This window comes from Acyrthosiphon pisum, chromosome A1, assembly GCF_005508785.2.
Source record: "Acyrthosiphon pisum isolate AL4f chromosome A1, pea_aphid_22Mar2018_4r6ur, whole genome shotgun sequence".
Taxonomy (NCBI): Eukaryota; Metazoa; Arthropoda; class Insecta; order Hemiptera; family Aphididae; genus Acyrthosiphon; species Acyrthosiphon pisum.
Window position 1 is genome coordinate 53,745,351 of NC_042494.1, and position 19,716 is coordinate 53,765,066.

Here is a 19,716-nt window from a genome sequence, read left to right on the forward strand (position 1 = left end):
GAGATAATTTTATATTAAAATATTAGTTTGATGAACTATTGTAAAATAATATTAATATTATATTATTATTATAATTGATTGGAAGGTTTTTAAAAAAAATAAATTCATTGTAATTTGTTGGTGTCAACAACAGTGGATATTCGATGAGTACTACCGTGTATGGATTCTGATTTTCTTATTATCTACCCATTTATTTTTTTATTTTTTTGGCTACAGTAGAAACATTATCATTTCAAGTATGGACAATATATTATACTGGTATACATTATACAGGCAATTGAATAAATACGGTGTCATCTGTTTTTGGGAATCGCGTGACCCAAGTAAACTTGCAAACATTTATCAAATACCAAAATACTTTTATCATCTGTACGCACAAACACACGCACGCACGCACACACACACACACACACACACACACACACACACACACACACACACACACACACACACACACACACACATACGCGTAGTTTCTTATCCTCAATAGATATAAAGTTTCGTCGTGTATTTAATGTTGGTAGGTAACTGATACAATGATACTGTGGGTTTGTTTTTGACACACGATTACTTTGTTTTGATTCAAGACAACTTGATATCATTCTATAGCTGGCGTATCATAAAAAATCAAGTTATATATTAATATTATAATTCAATAAATACATTTTGATTAAATTGTATATTATTTTTCATTATTTTTAATTTGTTTCATCTTTATTAAACGCATGATTATAACAATAGCATATAGGCACCAAACTGTTATTATTGTGACATTGTAGGGTAGGTAAGACACAAGCCTATAAATACCTACTAATAAAAAGCGAGATTATAATACATTCCAAGAAGTTGAAGTCTTTATTCATTAGTAAAAAAAAAAAAATACATTTATTTAGTTACCTAGCTATACTGATAAACTTGTAATTTATTGAACATCAGGGCTGTTCAGAGGTGGGGGCAACTTTAAAGTAGTATAATATCTTCGTATTGAGGCATTAGGCTATAGTCTGTAATCTGTATCATTATAATATGTAGGTACCTGTACTAAGTTCTATAAGTCTTATAGAATAATACTAAAATTGTAATTATACCTAATACGGTTATACATAATTACATGTTAAATTTATTGAAGATAAATGTTTTTAAATGTTTTTTTTACTTGTTATCTAAATATTATATAGCATTTTCTATGCACCATATACTCTTCAACATATTTTGACTTGTTTTGAGTTGTTTACGGACATTCGTTATTTATTCTATACATGTCTATGAAATTGTATTCTGTATGATTATCATAGTGGTTTTATACCCCTCGTAAATTAATTAAAAATTGAATAAAATATTTCTTATAATAATATTATTTTAAAAAAAATGTATTTATTTATATATGTGGCTTACCCCTTGTAAATTAATTCAAAATTGAATGAAATATATTAACTTATAATATTATTTAAACGGGAGACTTTTTTTCCGTTTACCGTTTACCGTATTCGTATTTTTTTTATAATTTTTTTAATTTACCTTATCTATTTATTTAATCTTATAAACATCCAAGTTAATATTTTCCTTGAATTTATAACTTTTTTATAATTGCAGTTTTTTTTATATATACGGTAATACATTGCTAATAATGTATTGAATAATATTCATATAAATAATATGAATAATATTCAATTCAATTATGTAAGTATGTAATGCAATACATGAATTTAAATGAGTTTGATTGGTTAAGGTTTGGAAAAATACGTTTATAAAAATGTTGTTATTCTTAGTGAGTATTTTGTTTATTATGGTCGAAGGGCCCCCAAATTAATTTGCCCCTGGTCCCGAAAAACTTTTGGGACGGCCTTGTTGAACATTGAAATGACGATAAAATAATATAGTTAGTTTTTAAATGATCCTACTATAGGTAAGTAATATTTATGACTTCTCAAAATCTCAACTGCAATTTTTTCCTGTGCACCGGCCACCGAATGCAAATTATAATATTATGTAAGGTTGAAGTCTGTTGTAGAACAGCGGGTTTTAAACGATTTTTGGGAGATCGTTTTTATTGGCAGACTAAACTGCTGTTGGCAAGCATATTATTATAGCGATATAATGAGATGTGCCGATATAAAACTCGCACAATCTAGCGTACAACTTACTCATCTTCTTTCGAGCATAATGTTACAATACGAGAGAAGTTACTTAAACATGGTCGTACGTAAGTATATTGTATATATAGGTACACAGTAGTTACGACAATGCGTAAATACTACTTATATGAAATGTCTCCCGGGACACCAGCTCGCTAAACTTCCACGCATTTCGATGATTTATTATCATTAATGTTGATGTTACTTCAGTTTCTTGGATAACAAGATCAGCGCAGGATATAAAGGTATATTCAAATCAACTATAATATAGTACGTACCTACGTAAATCACGTTACCGAAAATATTATCATTTGAATGTTGAAATGCTTACATTATTATTATTTTTTTTTTAGTGCTAAATGCTAATGCACGTTCTTGTTACTTTACAAATTGTAAGAAATCAATTTTTAAACATTTCACAGATTTTCTAAAATGTTTTTTAAACGACCAGCTCACAACCGCTCATGCTTGACGCTATTTAGATCAATGCTATAGGGGAAACTAAACATTTTCTTGTCAAAAATCTCATAAATGTTACAGTGACTATTTTCTGTACATTATAAGATCAATGGTTTTGTTATAAATATTACATTAAATCGTAATTACCTGTAAATAAAGTTGAAAAGTTTTCACTTTTTTATTTAATAATGTGATTTCCTTCGTTATTAAAATAAATAACAGCCGTCGCAGGGAGTGATGTAGTAATTATCGGCTTTTGGTTGTATATAATGTATACAAATATTGAAATATAATACGACATTTAATAATATATACAAATTAAAAATAAATAAATAAAATAAATATTACCGATAGATTTTTATGACTATATAAACGATCTTGTGTCTCTTCTGCTGCAGACATTTATACCTATCACATATTATATACATGTAGGCACATATTATCTGTACCTATATTACAGAGGCGTACGCAAGTGTAAGGTTCTAGGGTTCTTGCTCCGCCCTGAAATTACTTCTTTTAAAAAAAAAATATTTACCACCATTATCAATACACAGAGTAGATTAACTGTTATTCATTTTTAATAGTTATAAAATTGATAATCATAGTTAAAGTTTTTTTTTGATTATACTAAGAACATAATCATCTGCCATAATCGCTGTATCAATTACCTTCCATATTTATATCGGCCTAATGAGGTTCTAATAATGTTCTCTAATCTATGGTCTATAGATGACCAGGTTAAATATAATGTAGGCTAAATAATTTGAAACTTAAACTCTATTATTTGTTTTAACCGATTATATAAAAATCGGTGTTGTGTAAATGGGAACCCTAACCGAACTAAAAGCCTGCGTACGTTATTGCGGCTATATACCTACCTATATATTTTGCGAAAAGTTTAATACATTCGAGTGCATTTTGTGGGTATGATTTTATACACCGTCATTAGTCGTAGTTAAAATTGAACTTATCTGATATTTATCTCGATTAAAATTAATTTATCTTTATAGGTGAATTTCAGCTGAATAACCATATTTATTATTTTTATCCAGTTACAATTCACTGCATTAAGAAGATGACCTTTTCTTTTATTTTATTATCGGGGCTCAACACTATTTATAGTTACGCTGAAGTCTATTTACGACCGGACGACTACTATTGCTGGGAGTGTTGTTGATTTATTGATTTTTGTACCTATATGGCTATATAATATAATAAATAATAATATTATATACCTACACCGTATTTATAATGGACTCGGCCGCCGCATCACGAGTAGTCACGTTTTGTATACGCAAAAACTTATTAAAAAATATTATTGTCACCTTTTGTCCGGCTTGTCGTGTAAAATATAAGTAATGATAATAAATGACAGATGTTTAGACGGCCGTTTTTTTTTTGCGGAGAACAACAACACTTGTTCCGCGGCTAAGAATTCTATAACTAGGTTGACAATTTATTTACCCAACACGAACCGCTAGTCGACATAATATTAATATAATGTAGCGGTACCTAAATGTAGGTAGGTAGGTAGATAGGTAGGTAGGTAGGTACATAAATAATTAAATACAAAACTTCGTAACATTGTCTACATGTCATAATGTATTTTAACTGGTTATAGTCATGTTACATAATAATAGTATACAATATTATTATTTTAGTACATACAATATTAATAAAAAAACATACTCAAGAAATAACAACCTCTCTTTTTGAGGCTTTAGATATACAAATATTATTGTTTAAAATTATCTTTTTTTTATTTATACACATCATTTTTTTTAAATATATATAAAAACATGTTTAACGATTTACTTCTTAATTATTCTTTGTACACAGTTGTTATTAAATATTTTGTTTTTATTTTACACACCTAATACGGTGTTATGTTTTCCATGTTTTATGAGCAACAAATTTAAACAAAGAAAAGTTATCTCAAACCAATTCGCTAGGTTTTCTAACATAATAAATCACTTAGTTTATACATTTTAACCTACGATTATTGAAGTCACAATCTAATCAATCAATAATTTAATATTATTAATATTTTTTTTATTAAATTCTAAAAGTCATATTTTTAAGGATTCGTTATTTCCTTAATCTATTTTAATGTAAAACTATTTTACGAAAATCACTATCAGTAAGTACATTTGTCAGACACTAAAAATACTTTTTGCACATACACTTAAAATATAGTTACCTACATACAATTGATTTTTATTAAATAAATTTTATTTATGAATATTCACATCATTCACTTAGATACACATATTACTTAGAGCCGAAATTTTTTCCGTTAAGCATGGAACATTTACACAATTATTTAGATATATATTATTGTATTATTCTAAATGGTGTTTTTAAAGGACTTTGTTTTTGGATAGGTATATTTTAAAAATATATTCAAGTGTTTGTACTAATTCATGTTTTAATATATATAACTGGTGGTCAATCGGGTTATTTTGTACTCCTTTGTGACGAACGATGACAGATTTAAACATGGTTAATGAATATATTATATGGCTCATGGTTCAAATATTTTGCGATAGTAAATGTTATAGATTTAGTAGACAGTCTATGGTAAAGTAATAACATTTTTATTCGGCTATATTTTACAAAAATTTAAAAAAAAAGTGTATTAAGTTTAAAAATAATAATATTTATTTTTTATTGCATTGTTTTGATAAAGAAAATTAGGAGTACAGTTTTACTTGGTGTTTTTGCAAAGACGCATATTTCAACATAGTTGAAAAATACGTTATTATTTGTTATAACTCATTACTTGTTGAACATAAATGTCATTGATGGGTACTACTATTTAAAATAATATTCCCGTCGCTGGTTATTTTCAATACATTTTTAGTTTTATAAATCTAACTTGCATAGTTTTAAGAGAAAAAAATCCAAACCCCAGGTCAAATCACTTAATGAAATGTTATTCTAATTTATGTTTCAATATGTTATTACATGTGATTACATGTACATTTTTAATATAATTTGATTATAATATAATTGGTGATAATTTATTTGATAAAAGAAAAATTGAAAATAATTATCATCAATTTGTTTTAACTTTTGTTCAACGATAGTTTGGGAAAAACTATTATAGTTATAACTGTTTTTTTTTTGTTTAAATAATAAATAATAATTGACGGTTGATTTGTCAATACATTTCTATATTTAAAAGGATTTAAAATTAATTTGTAAAAAAATGTATACAACGAATGTTAGCTTTTTGAGAAAGTCACCATAAGGATTACAAATATTTTGAGCAATTATTGCTGAATTATCAAAATGATTCCCAAATGAAAAACAAATTTGAAACTAGCAAAGCATTATTTTTATATTTTTTAAACTTAAATAAAAAAATCTTGAAATTTAATCATGTAGCTAATTCATAATTTATAAAAATGCAACATTATAAGTTTTTTGGAGAGTATTTACTACGCCAAAAAGCAAAGGTATTGACAAAAAAAACCCACATTGTTCTTATTTTTTATACCAATAATTGTTTTTGCCCAATACCTCTAAATTGGAAATATGTGATGATAGGGAATACAACCTTTCGGTGTTTTTAATTTACAATAACTAATATTTTAATATAATTTAAGTTTTTTAGTATCTATGAGGTATATAAGAAAAATGAAATCCAATGAGAATATAATAGAAACAAACAAAAAAATAACAATATTTTTACTATGATATTTTTGCAGTTAATTTTTTTTATACGACGGCGTTTATATTAACTGAAATGTGATGGAGTATTCGGTAAAAAAAATATCCTGTTATACTTCTTAATTAAATTAGTACAGTTAATGATATAGGTATACCTATAATATATATTATTATTGTTTTAATTTAGCTTAAAGTGTATCACAGTGTAAACACAAAGCGAATAAAACATTTAATTTAACAGTTTAATTAATCACAACTGATAAGTTCTATGTAAATTATTTTATAGCAAGTGGTTTTATTAGTTTTTGATATCTATTAGAAAGTAATTATAAATGCCTAGGTAGTACAAATTTAATAGTAAAACACTTGGTGATGAACGACATATATATATTTATAAAAAAAAATATGAACACATTTTTATCCAGTAAATCTCAATTCAATAAAATTACTACCTATTCCACGTTTTATTATGTTTATGTTTTTTTTTTTAAAACTCAATATTCAATAATTAACGATACTATTAAATGTGGCCATATCAATGCCTATAATATAGAAATACATTTAAAGTAAATTATATATTCTCATATTCATTAATGAAAATTATAATCAATGAATACAAGATCTGAGATCTGGTAGGGCTAAAATTCTTAACAAATTATATAAACTTAAATGATTGTGGTAACGATAAAATATATATAATATTTAAAACAAGCTCGTAAACAATATAGCTGATAGGTAAACAATATTATTGATTATTTATATTTTATTATTCGTAATAAAATTATAGTACCTACTTAAAAAAACTATTATTATAAAAATTAAATAACCTTAAAAGTTAAATTAATTTTTCTATATTAATTAAAGTTAGGAAGTATTTTCTAAACAATGGAAACAACAAGATTTTACTCTCCCATAAAACATTATTCTTAATAATATGTAATTTTAATATCATTCATTGAACAAATACAATTCACCATCCCCATCAATCGAATACTATAGCACGCAGTGGTTTCTGATGAAACAATTTTCATAATCAGATGTCGACATTAGAATTTTTTCTTTACATTCATGCGTATTCAAAATAAAAATCCTTAAACCGATGTAACATAATGTAATATAAATTTGGGTTTAATATTATATAATATTCCGATTTTCGATCCTTTACAATTGCCCCTCTAAACATTGCTTATCAGAGCTTGGTGTAATTTCCCTTTAATAATTATCAAAATGTTTTAATTTTTTTCCAATTTCAACGGATAGTTATTATTTATTTTCCATGTTTCTCACAGTATATTATGACTGTATTTCAGTATACAAAATAATAGGATCCTATTTATTATATTTATTATTATCTAATCTATATTTTAAGATACTTTACTATTTTGGCTGTTTTAAAATTAAAAAAATAACCTAAATTACTCATATTTAAATAATTAATAATAATATTCATTGGATCAACGAATAACAAAACAATGTTCTGATATTGTCTATACTGTAGAGAAAATAGTGCCGGAAAGACAAATTCATATAATTATTGATACATCGTAAGTTAGTCTACTTTGGATTTAGGTATTATAGATTGGAAGGTTATAATATAATAAAATAGGTATATTATACTATATAATATATATAGACATTGGATAATTTTTAAACCTACCAAATGTCTAAAATAAAACTAATGGTTAGCTTAATATATTATATTATAACTTGTTAGGTATTTTAAAATTACCCGAGATCGTGTATCGTCTGTCAATATCCATCAACCATTACTCATTAGTATCAAACAATTTTCTAAAAATAATATAAGATTACGGATTTTTAAATGTTAGAATTGCGAGTGTTAAAAATAATTCATAATAGAAACTTAAAAAATGTATAGAAAAGTTTTTCTTGGCAAATAAATTTGTTGAAGGACCTAATATAACATAGGTATTTTGTAATATTTAAACCCTCGCATAATGTTTAGTGTTATGATTTATGAACGACAATTATTATTTTTAATAAATAATAATAACTGTAGATATTCAAAATAATCATAATTTCAAATTATATTTAAGTTATATAACTTAATATTTATTATGGGCAGTAGTGATCATTTTTACAATACCAAATAATAATAAAAGGAATAATAACCATTTTGATAAAATTGTTATAATCATTAATGATTATAACAATTACAATATAATAGTAATAATAATAAGATAAATAAATCATTTTCAACTATTCTGTTTATAATATTAGAGTACGCAAAAAAAACAATCTAAATAATATTATAAAAACAGGGTGTATTTGGATGATTAAAATTAAAACACTGTAATTTAATTATTTAGAAGGACTTATTCTTGGCCCGTGATCTTTTTTAACACCCTGTAAATGCATTGTGTATCATAGAATTTTTTTTTACTAAGCTCTTCGTCGATTTTTTTATGGTATTACAAAAAAAAACTTTTAATATTATATTTCAAAACAACAACTCATACTCTCTGAAATAAATATTTAACAAAATCATGACTGCCATATCGACATCCAAGAAGTGAACACAATGTCTGAGTCACTCAACAATTATGTGAGGCGCTGAATACATTACGGCAACAGTGGCGACTAATGTGAAAAAAGTGAACACTATCAAACAGAACCTGTCCACTACCATCGCTGCGTATTTCCAGTCGTTGATCACTTCTTGGTCGTCCTGTTGTTTTCGCATGTGGTCAGTGATGTACCGCACCTCTTGCAATATGAGTTGCAATTCTCTGGCCGAGTAGTTGCAGACGCTTCTCGACTCGGACGCCGGTGACGACGAACTGGCAGCCCCGTTGTTGTACACGCGGTGTGATAGAACGCTCGCTCGAAAATCATCATCTGTACAATCGTATAATTAACCGTGTATTAGAAATAAATACGATTCAATTATCCATTACAAAATAAATAATGGTAGAAATCACCAAGAAAACGTCTGATCCGTGCAATAAACAATATTGTTCATTATAGCCTAATAAATTAGCAAAAATGCCATTTTGGCATAGGTATTCATAGTATTATATACAACTGTACATCGTATATTATACGAGAGACACAGTAAAAAGTAAGGTTATATAGAGCAGGAAGGGTTTTTATTTGTTAGAAGGCTATAAATAAACCATTGCATTCGAAAAACAAATCCGAACGGAGCTTGTTTTACCCTTTCAAGGTTTTATTAAAAACAGGTGATTAACTGTACGTAATTACGGAATTACGTATTTATTTACCGCTTATCGGCTGTTTTTAAATAAGTACTAAACTTAAGAGTGCCTACAGACAAATTTGAAAAATTGCTTCTAGTAAAATGCACGTTCAATTCGAATTCTATAGAGTATCTAAATGAAAAATGTTGAGCCTTTTAAATGCCAAAAATTGTTTTTAAGCTCGTAAAAAAATCACACATAATACACATTATTGAAAACTCTGCATGCTGAGGATTTAAAATAAGCACTTCGAATCCGTAGCTAAATAATACAATCATAATGTCATAAATAACAGTACTAAAATGTATGCTGTAATACAGGGGCGTATCCAGAGTTATAGTTTAGGAGAGATTAATGGATATGTATTTCACGAGGACTAAAATATTGAAAAATTGTAAGACATAAAATCAGTACATTGGATATATTATGTATGGGTTAAAAACGCCGTAAAGTACAAAAAAATTTCTTTTTTGATTTTTGAAATTGTCGATTTTAACGAATTTTGATTTTTTAATTACCAAATGATTATAATAAAAAATAATAACTCCATACTATCTTACAAAAATATTAACCTTAAATCATGTGAAACATAATTTTTGGAATTTTTGGCACAATATAATAGAGCTCTGTTGTGTTGGAACTTAGAAATGTAAAAAATAGAATGACACATAATTTTAGGATAAATTTTCTATCATAATCTTTTCATGACATACATCTTGGAGTATCTAATACAATACATACCATTCAAATTGTTTAGAGGTCTTTAGTAGTTGATAACAATATAATATAAGATCAGTATATCAGTATTAGCATAAATTTGGTCACTGGGTTTTGAAGTTGAGTGACTGAACAAATTTAGAACAAACAAATCTATAAACTTATCCTGACTGATTTTCTGAACATTGGTCTGGAGTCAATTAATGATTTTTTTACAGTCAAAAATGAAACTTTTCGCCGGTAACTTAGCTGACCGAAATCGTTGAGTGATAAAAGCTTATACAATATGTTAGTTCCTATATAAACCCGAGAATTCATAATAGAGTATATGAAGTAAAATTAGGGTTACCTACCTAATACGAAATAAATTGTTATTTTGCATCGTTAATTTTTTTATTAGTAAATATGTATTTTATTATGAGTATTGTTCTGGGAAATGTTAGTTAAATGCAAAATGTTAATGAATTTGTAAGAAATTATTTTATTTTTAAAATAAAAATTATTTTCATAGGAATTCATAATTATTCATTAAAATTTATAACTGGATTTTTGCATAATTTCTTAGAGGGGTTAATTTTAAAGTTCAAAGGGCGCATAGCCCTTCCAAGTCATTTTCTAAACTTCACCATGGGTGCCGTATAGTGGCTTCATTAATCAAGCTGACGATACAAATTAATATTGTCTTTGATCGTAAATATTTCTTATGATTATTGTGTTTATATAAAACGTATGCATTAATATTATTTTAGCAGATTATTTTTATGGAAATATTTTAAGTTACCTAATCGAAAATTAATTTTGTTTGGAAAAAACAATAAAGACTAAAGAGACTGGTTGATTGATTATAATTTAGAGAAGTGGTATTCGTCACTATATGATAACTATGTCACAGTTTAATTTGAGTGAAGAATTATTCAATATATTTCGTTCTGGTCCTACTTTTATTACGTCGTATGTTTTTCTTAATTAAAAATCGATCGAAACTGACAAAGATTTAATCATCTTAACACTGCCGTATAGTATCTACTAAATGATCGTTCTACGTCGTCACACGAGTACACGACTAAACCACTAAACATCAAACTATAATATAATAACCTTATGCCTCCTATATAAACGCGGCATATTATAGCCGCATAGGTACCTTTACATGGACACATTATTAATTATGAAGTACACAGAATAATGAAAGACCTCTATCGGTGATCGCGTTAAACCATGATACCGGTGTAGTTACACAATATCGTATAATATTATAGCTGATGTACTCGCGTGAGGTTATAGACGAAACCGAAATGTTTAATATTTGAACTTTGAAGTCAAAAACAAAGTACGACGGCGGAAAACCGAGGTATATTATATTATAATGCTGAAACGGGGTATATAGCGAAGGTATAGGTACCAGCCGTGGTGGTCGGGGTCTAAGTAATATAATAAGACCGCAACAAGCTCGTGACACGTGTCAATGTAATATCATACATAATACAATATAATATAGTTTACATACTTATATGTAGGTATAGGTTATTACCTATGTGTGTGTACACTGCGGGATCACGAGATGTGTGCAAATATTTGTACTACAGACGACGATATTAAATTTGGCAAGTCGCGAACGTAATAATATATGTAAATATTATACTTGGTGAAGCTGGGAGGCTGATACACTATACAGTGTTATATTAAGTTTTAATTGTAACCCGGCCATAGACAGTATAATATTGTATATATATTGTACCTATATCATAATATAATATATGTACAGCGCAACAGGTGCGAAACGCGTGCGCTTCCGAATTAATCGAAAACGACGTGGATCGCGATCGTAATATGACTTTGTGAAATTTTTCCGACAACAAAGGCCGCAACCGTGCCGCACAGGATAATAACGCGAGACGCGAAGTTTGTACGTCCGCGGAATTCTGCTCTCTACGTCAATTTGGTGTTAGGCAGCGCTGTTCTTTAACGATGATTTTAACGCTATTGTAATAAATAATAATAATAATTTCCGTATAAATTGTTGCACTATTGAAAATAACTAACGGTAGTCGGTGACTATAATAACTAACCCGTGTTTCTCACGGTGGAAGACATAAGTGCCAAAATGAGATAAGAAAAAAAAAGTCGTATCGTATAAAAGCGCCAAAATCGTATCGTACGTAAGCGCCAAAATCCTAGGTTCCTGTATGCCACGGTTAATAGATATTAAATAACAAATATTAAATTTAGAACTATATCGTTCAAAAACTCCAAACGTTTAATCTTAATTAAAAAATGTATAATCTGATAAATAATTGTACAATGGAAGAAATACCAGGATGGTGAAATAAATCGTGTAGAATATGTGAAAAAAGTGGGATTAAAAAATTAACCAATTTATTAAATTTATAATTTATTATTGACATTTTTTTGTTTATAAAATCTCAACCGATGATGTATTACATTTATATTGATTTGCATGGTTATCATAATTTATGATTTATTAATTTTATAATATACTTAACATAATTTTTATAAGACAGCAATTTTCAAATAACTATTTATATAAAATAATATTAATATAATATAGAATACATTTAATATCATTTTTATAAGATATATCAATTTTGAAGAAACTACTTATATAACATATTTATTTTGGCGCAAATGATATGTCATTTTTGCACCTTTGGCACTTATGTCATATGTTGGGTATAATAGGTATAATATGTTAGATTGGCATTAGATTATTATTATTATTAGATTATGTACTACAAATTTTAGCGCAAATGATAGGTAATTTTTGTACCTTTGGTGCTTATGTCATATAGCCGTTTCTCAATTTCAAAATAGACTAAATTTTGTACACAATACAACATGTATATAATAATATGAATATACCTAATATGCATAATGTGTATACAGAATGTCCATTGAAAATTGTATATGCCCCCTTTAAAAAATCTTAGATACACTACTGGTGTAAACTATAACTTACTATCAACGTGTGGACCCGGTACGCATGGCACGCAGTAATGAAATATTAAATCTCACTACGTAAATATGTTCTCGTAAAACAAACGAAAAGGTGTTAAAAAGTGATTTTAAAGTAAAACAACTTTTTATGAAATAACATCTATAAATATAAACAATTATATCGTAGATAACCTCATCAGTCATCGGAGTCTTGTATTATTCTAAATATTATATAGCTCGTTATAAAAATGTTTTTCTATTATATTATATTGAGTTATATAACAAAGAATTCCTATAGTTCTAATAATTCGTATCCACACGAACGTGTAGATGACATTCGATGTGAGTTCAAAAACGAGAGTTTTGTAATATATTAAAATCATAATTTGTAACTTGTAAAAGTTGAGTGAATGAAATTAAGTACCAAGTAGGTATTACAATATAATAAGTTAAACTTGAGTTATGAATTTTTTTCTCACCTACTTGTATTAATTTTAACATTTTAATAACTATACGTTTTTATAAATTATTTTAATACTATATTATATTATTACCTTTAATAAAATATGTAAAAATAAAAATAAAAATATAATGTAATATAATAAATCAAATTAAATATATGCTACTCTAATTAAAGGCAAAAAATAAAACTCGATATAATAAGACTTAGTTCATTGTAGATCTTGATATATTATATTATAAAATAATTTTTATAGAACTCGGTGAATTACCCAAAATAGTATACAAATGTCCAGTAGGCATTTGAAAATATGATCTTTCAGTATAGGTACCTACTTAGAAATTTCAAAAATCAGAATTTGAATAAATCTATTATTAAAGGACGATAATAATGTGGTGAGCATGCTTGGTAAATAACCCTGTACCTATAGTTTATGCTAACTGTCTAGCTTTAAAAATGTATGTCTACATGACTACATCCCCAATACAACGTACGATAGCGTACAATAGCCAATAGGTACCTATTAAATTTCATTTTTATTTTTTCATGGCCAACTTAAATCACATTTTTAAACGATTGAACGTAATATTTAAAAATAGACAGTAGAATGGTTTATTTATTTTTTGTATTTCTGTAATTCTGTGGATGATTGTCTAAACTAGTTTTTATGTCAGTTATAACATTCATATTATTTTATATTAGAATACATATAGTTTTATCATGAGGTCATAATATTATATCAAACCACTCATCGTTGCTCATCCAGCAATTAGTAATGTAATTCCGATTTCGATGTTACCTATATTAAAATATGTTATAACTAATGATCATAGTTCTCGAATATGTGTGTTAGATAAATACAAAATAATGTATCTAAAGTGTATCGGTTAATATTTATTTTAAAATCATCAATCAATTTTTAAAAAAGAAATATAAGATTATTTTTAGTTGTAAATCATAGATTTTTAATCTATTTATAATGCTATACTTTTGCTAAATAAATATAATATTAATTAATATAGTTGCTTTATTTATTTTTTTAATAACTTTTTCTGTAATATAAAAATTAAACCTACGTTTAAACAGAGAAATTATTATGTACTATTTTACAGTGACTGTGCGTATTACTATTAGCCAATTCAGATAAATATACCTATGTCAATGCTTTACACATTTTATATGGCTTACATTGTTTTGACATTTTCTTCCAAAGTTCTAACATACAATTTGTAAAGACATATGCCAATAATATAGTTCAAATTGAATAAACGACGAAATTAAAAATAAAATGTTTAACTACAATACGATACAAATACAACAACTAGGTACTTTACCGATATCAAGAACGTTGGCTAATAAACTTCTCGACGATCGCTCCCGGAGTTCGATGCCTCTCCGATCTGTATATCTACTTCTGATGGCTTTGAACGATATGTCTTTCCCTGGCCTTTGCATACACAAGATCCACGGCAACCATAGCAAGAAAAAGCACTTAACCTAAAATAAAATCATGGAAATTTATAATATAATATTATAACGGTTAAAATTATATCTGGAGTGCTCCAACTTGGTAAATGACGAGCGCATACAACTTATCAATATTATAATTGGTTAGATTAATATATAAAATGTTATATCAGCATACCTATACCAATAATTTTCTTATACATTTTTATCATTGTAGGGAATATTCTGGCGTACTTACAATATGTACCTATTATATGTATAGGATGTCAGGCATGCATTGATTTAGTTATATAATAATTATTTGACTATAGAAAATTTATAAAATTTATATTTCGCTATAATGGATCGAATCAGAGTGTTTATATAAATGTCATTTAATTTTTCTGGTATGTATTGTAAATATTAAATTATAAAAACAAAGAACATTAACACACAAATTACCCATGGTCCCATTGTATGTATGTCAGCTGTTCGATGATGATAGTTGAGCACCACCAATGTGAGAACTACCGACGAAGCCACCATAAACATGATGCAATTGAAGTATGTACCTATGGAAAAATTGATTATTTTTTTTTTAATTTATAATTTTTATATTGAGGACTATATCATTCCTTAACGAAATATATTTTAGATGAATTGTCAGTGCTCTAAAGAATTGTAAGGTTCCAAATGACAATTTCGTATATTTTTCTATTAATTATAGTAATGATTTTGTAAAGCATTACAGTTGTTAAGACGAAAAAAAGTAAATAAAAATAAATCATGCTTAACTAATATTATTTGTGTATGCACGCAATAAAATGAAGAAACTAAAACTAATTCTTATAAATAGAAAATAAATATATTAGATTTAAAACTATTTCTATAACTATTTATCATTACTTGAAAAATAAACCTATGTATTAGTAATTTAATATAATAATATTGTAAATAAGAAAAGGTTCTATATTACTTCTATAAAACATATATCTATGACATTTTAGAAGTCTCAAAAATCTAGTTTTTATTTTATTAGGTAGTAAAATTATGGTAAATACAATGTACATAAACAACTATGTATATTATAAAATGAGTTGATGATAACAATTATTTTTCAGTACAAAATATGACTAAAAAATGAATTAGTGTTTAAAAATTACATTAAATTAAATGCTTTATTTCAGTTAATTTGATTTTTTTTTTTTGCGAAATTACACAATTGGTTTTATATTATTTACGTACCTCTGTATATAATAAAAATAAATGGAGAGTAATTACAGCGAAGACAACTTTACTAATTTCATTTTATGGAGTGGTTGTACGAGTTATTTAACCATATTCATATTCTATTACTATATAAATATAAAATATTATAATGTGTTTAAAAATATTGATAGTTATCTTTTTAGGTAGGTACGAGATATTATCTTACTAGACAACCGTTATAATAATATCATCAACTACCAAGTGATGCAAGAGTATTTTTAAGCATTTTTTTAAATGTATTTAAAAAAGAGTATTTTTTGATACCTAGGTATGTATAATATAAATATTTATTTTTAATAATTTAACGTACGTAACTATACAATTAATATAATATAATATATTGCATATAAGTATTTTAATATTACATCAATTATCTATATGTATTTTATTAAATCAAACATATTTCACTTTTAACAATTAAGAATTGTAAAAATTTGATATTAGTTAGATTCATAGCTTATCCATTTTAAATACAATTTATGATACTGTTTTCATAAATTTATTTAAAAGATTTACAAATTATACAATATTAAAGAGACACACATATTTCGGTATGCACTAAATTTTTTTAAAAAATATTTTGAACTGTCATTAAATTAATCAAGTAAGCGTATATTATACTTTATTATCAACGATTATTTCTATTACCTACTGTTTTACTGTCTACAAATTTATATAAGTTGGTTATACAAATTATATAAATAAATTCAAAATGTTACTTGCGTACCTACCTATAATGCCATTAAATAAAGATACTAAATAAAACAATACTAAAAACAAATACACACAAATAAAACATAGATATGTAAATATATCGTCGTTGTCATGCAAAATGTGGTGAGTGAAAATTTTATAACTGGACATTTTAAATTTTTTATAGCTCCATCTTTTTGGTTTTTTTTTTCACTTAGGTATTTAATTTTTGCACAACTTTGACTAAGTTGCTGTGATGTAATGCAAAAAGCGACCAAGTGAAAAAAAATGTCTGGATCAATGCAAATTTAAAATTGAATAATACAATTATAAAAATTATCACTTTACCACTTATTCCATGACGACGATTATATATAAAGCTAAAAAAATTTATATCAGGTTTAATTAAGTAAATATATATATTTTTTAATACTCAATTATTATTTCCTCGTCAGATCAGTTGATACTTGGAGTGAGGTAGTATGTATCAACTACAAAATATCATTATTTAACGCTTCAATTGAAACTGGTTTAAATATAAATAATATTATTTAAATTTTAGTTAAACCATTTTTTTATTTAAATATATATTTTAAAAATTATTTAAATTTGGAATTTATTAAAACTTTTATTGTATACAGCCTGTGTTAGACTAGGACGTCAAAATAATAAAATTCAAAATTATATTAAACGAGAAGTCAAACATGAAACATAAATAATTATTAGTGTTATGCAGGAAATACGACAGGTATAAATTTAATAGAAAATAGAGGAATGTAATAGAGTTTATGTCACATAATAGATATCAACTTAAGCCAAATTCACTTTGGTGGTTTATTTGTTACATGTATATAATATAATATATATTATAGTTAAAGGTTTTAAGAGAAGATAAAACTGCGTGACATGTGTGCCAGATTCCGTAATATTATAACGTAGCTGGTTACTCCAGTCACGTATTAGCTTACAGTTTTCCACAGACAAGAAGCACAAAAATATTGTGAAAAAAATCATTCAAATATTCATAAAAGTTATAGAAATTACATTTATATAAGGACGTATTTTATGACGGGGTTCAACTACCATTATGAAATATTTTTTTCAATAATAAAAAAGTCGATTAAAACACGATGATAATATATTGACAGACAAAAGTAGGTATTGATAATGAACATAAGTATTACAACGAAAAACGTAGTTTATTTTTTTCTAATTCTAATAAATAACTATAACTACACGTCATAAACTATTACTACTCCCCCATACTATTCATGTATGAATGTATGATACAATATTTAAAAATGATTAAATATTTAAATGTGTTTGATATTAACTGTTAGGATGGTGAAAATATTTTAATAAACTATGCATCAATCATCAATGGCGATGGTCAGATCTTTATTATATTATTACAAGTATAAGCTATAGGTGCTTGTTTGTTTATATCCGTTCGTTTGATTTATTGTTGTAATTATTGAATTAGTATTTGTTTATTTGTTTTATTATTATGATGATTTTATAGTTAATACAATTTATGTTACCTAATAACCTATTTTGAACTAGATTGTTTCTTTACATTATAAACAACAATTACATTATGACCATTATAAGTATGGTTTTGATGGTGTATTTAATAGTAATTAACATTAAAAAATATTATATCAGCAGTAATTGACAATAATTGTGGGAAACATATAATTTAAAATATCATACAAATAATATATCATCATTATTTTCTAATGTATAATGTATATTAATTGTTTTTAGTAAAATTTATTTTTGAATAGTTTTATCGCAGAAAGTACGTTACAACATTTAACATTTTACATATTATGATATACGGACATGTTCAAAAACGTATTCTATTTAAAATGGATACCTACATGGATGAACTATTATCAAATTTAATGATGGCAAAATTGACAATATCGGTGATACATTTTTTTTATAACATTTCGTTTGAATCGAATTTCTTCAAAGTTTAAATATAATAGTATTATGTTAGTTAGTTCAATTTCATATTTTTTTCTGATAATTGTATATAAAAAAAAAAACTGAGGAAAATCGAAAAATGAACTTTTCAAAGCATACTTACCAGACTTGATTTAATATCGATAGGTTGAAACTTTTAGGGTGCTCCCTCAGCTAAAAAAAGCGTTTGTAAAATAGGAACACTTTAAAAATTTTAAATAAGTTTGATTTTGTTCGAAAAATCAAGAACACATCTCCACGAAGGCCGTATCTATCATTTTTCAACGGGATGGGGCAAAAAGGCATTATAATTTTAGTCTGTATAATAAATGATCTATTATTTTATAATAGACTATTTTAATTTTTTACTATAGTCATTATTTCTTATATTTTTCTTCAGCCTATCGACCTATGAAGGACCATCGGTCCAATCATTAGATATCTCCAATACCTACTGTTGTTTTATATAATATGATGTCTCAAATGATACATTTTGCTGGTTCATTCTTATCAAATATATTTACTACGTTAATCCACCGAGTCTTTTGCCACCTTCCTGGATTTTTTTATAATTAGGTATACATAGGCAAAAAGTTTCTTTATTGCGATTGAAAAACAATTTGGGAGGGTAGGACCTCAACATATACGGCAATATCAAAAAATCAACTTTAGTGACCAAATAATTTTAAACATGAAATGTGATATACAGCATGCC

The 19,716-nt window shown here is 26.2% G+C and overlaps 1 protein-coding gene across 3 annotated transcripts in view; it reads right to left on the reverse strand.

Annotated features, from left to right (window-relative positions):
- Positions 1-8,673: 8,673 nt before the first annotated feature.
- LOC100164544 (acetylcholine receptor subunit alpha-type acr-16-like) overlaps positions 8,674-19,716 on the reverse strand; it is a 225,096-nt gene continuing 214,053 nt past the window's right edge. For all 3 annotated transcript variants that reach the window (XM_016809608.2, XM_016809606.2, XM_016809607.2), the window contains exons 9-11: positions 15,531-15,640; positions 14,957-15,119; positions 8,674-9,128 (exon numbers count right to left, since the gene is read on the reverse strand). In XM_016809608.2, coding sequence (XP_016665097.1) covers positions 8,821-9,128; positions 14,957-15,119; positions 15,531-15,640 — 581 coding nt within the window. In that variant the 3' untranslated portion in view covers positions 8,674-8,820. The remainder of the gene's footprint in view (positions 9,129-14,956; positions 15,120-15,530; positions 15,641-19,716) is intronic.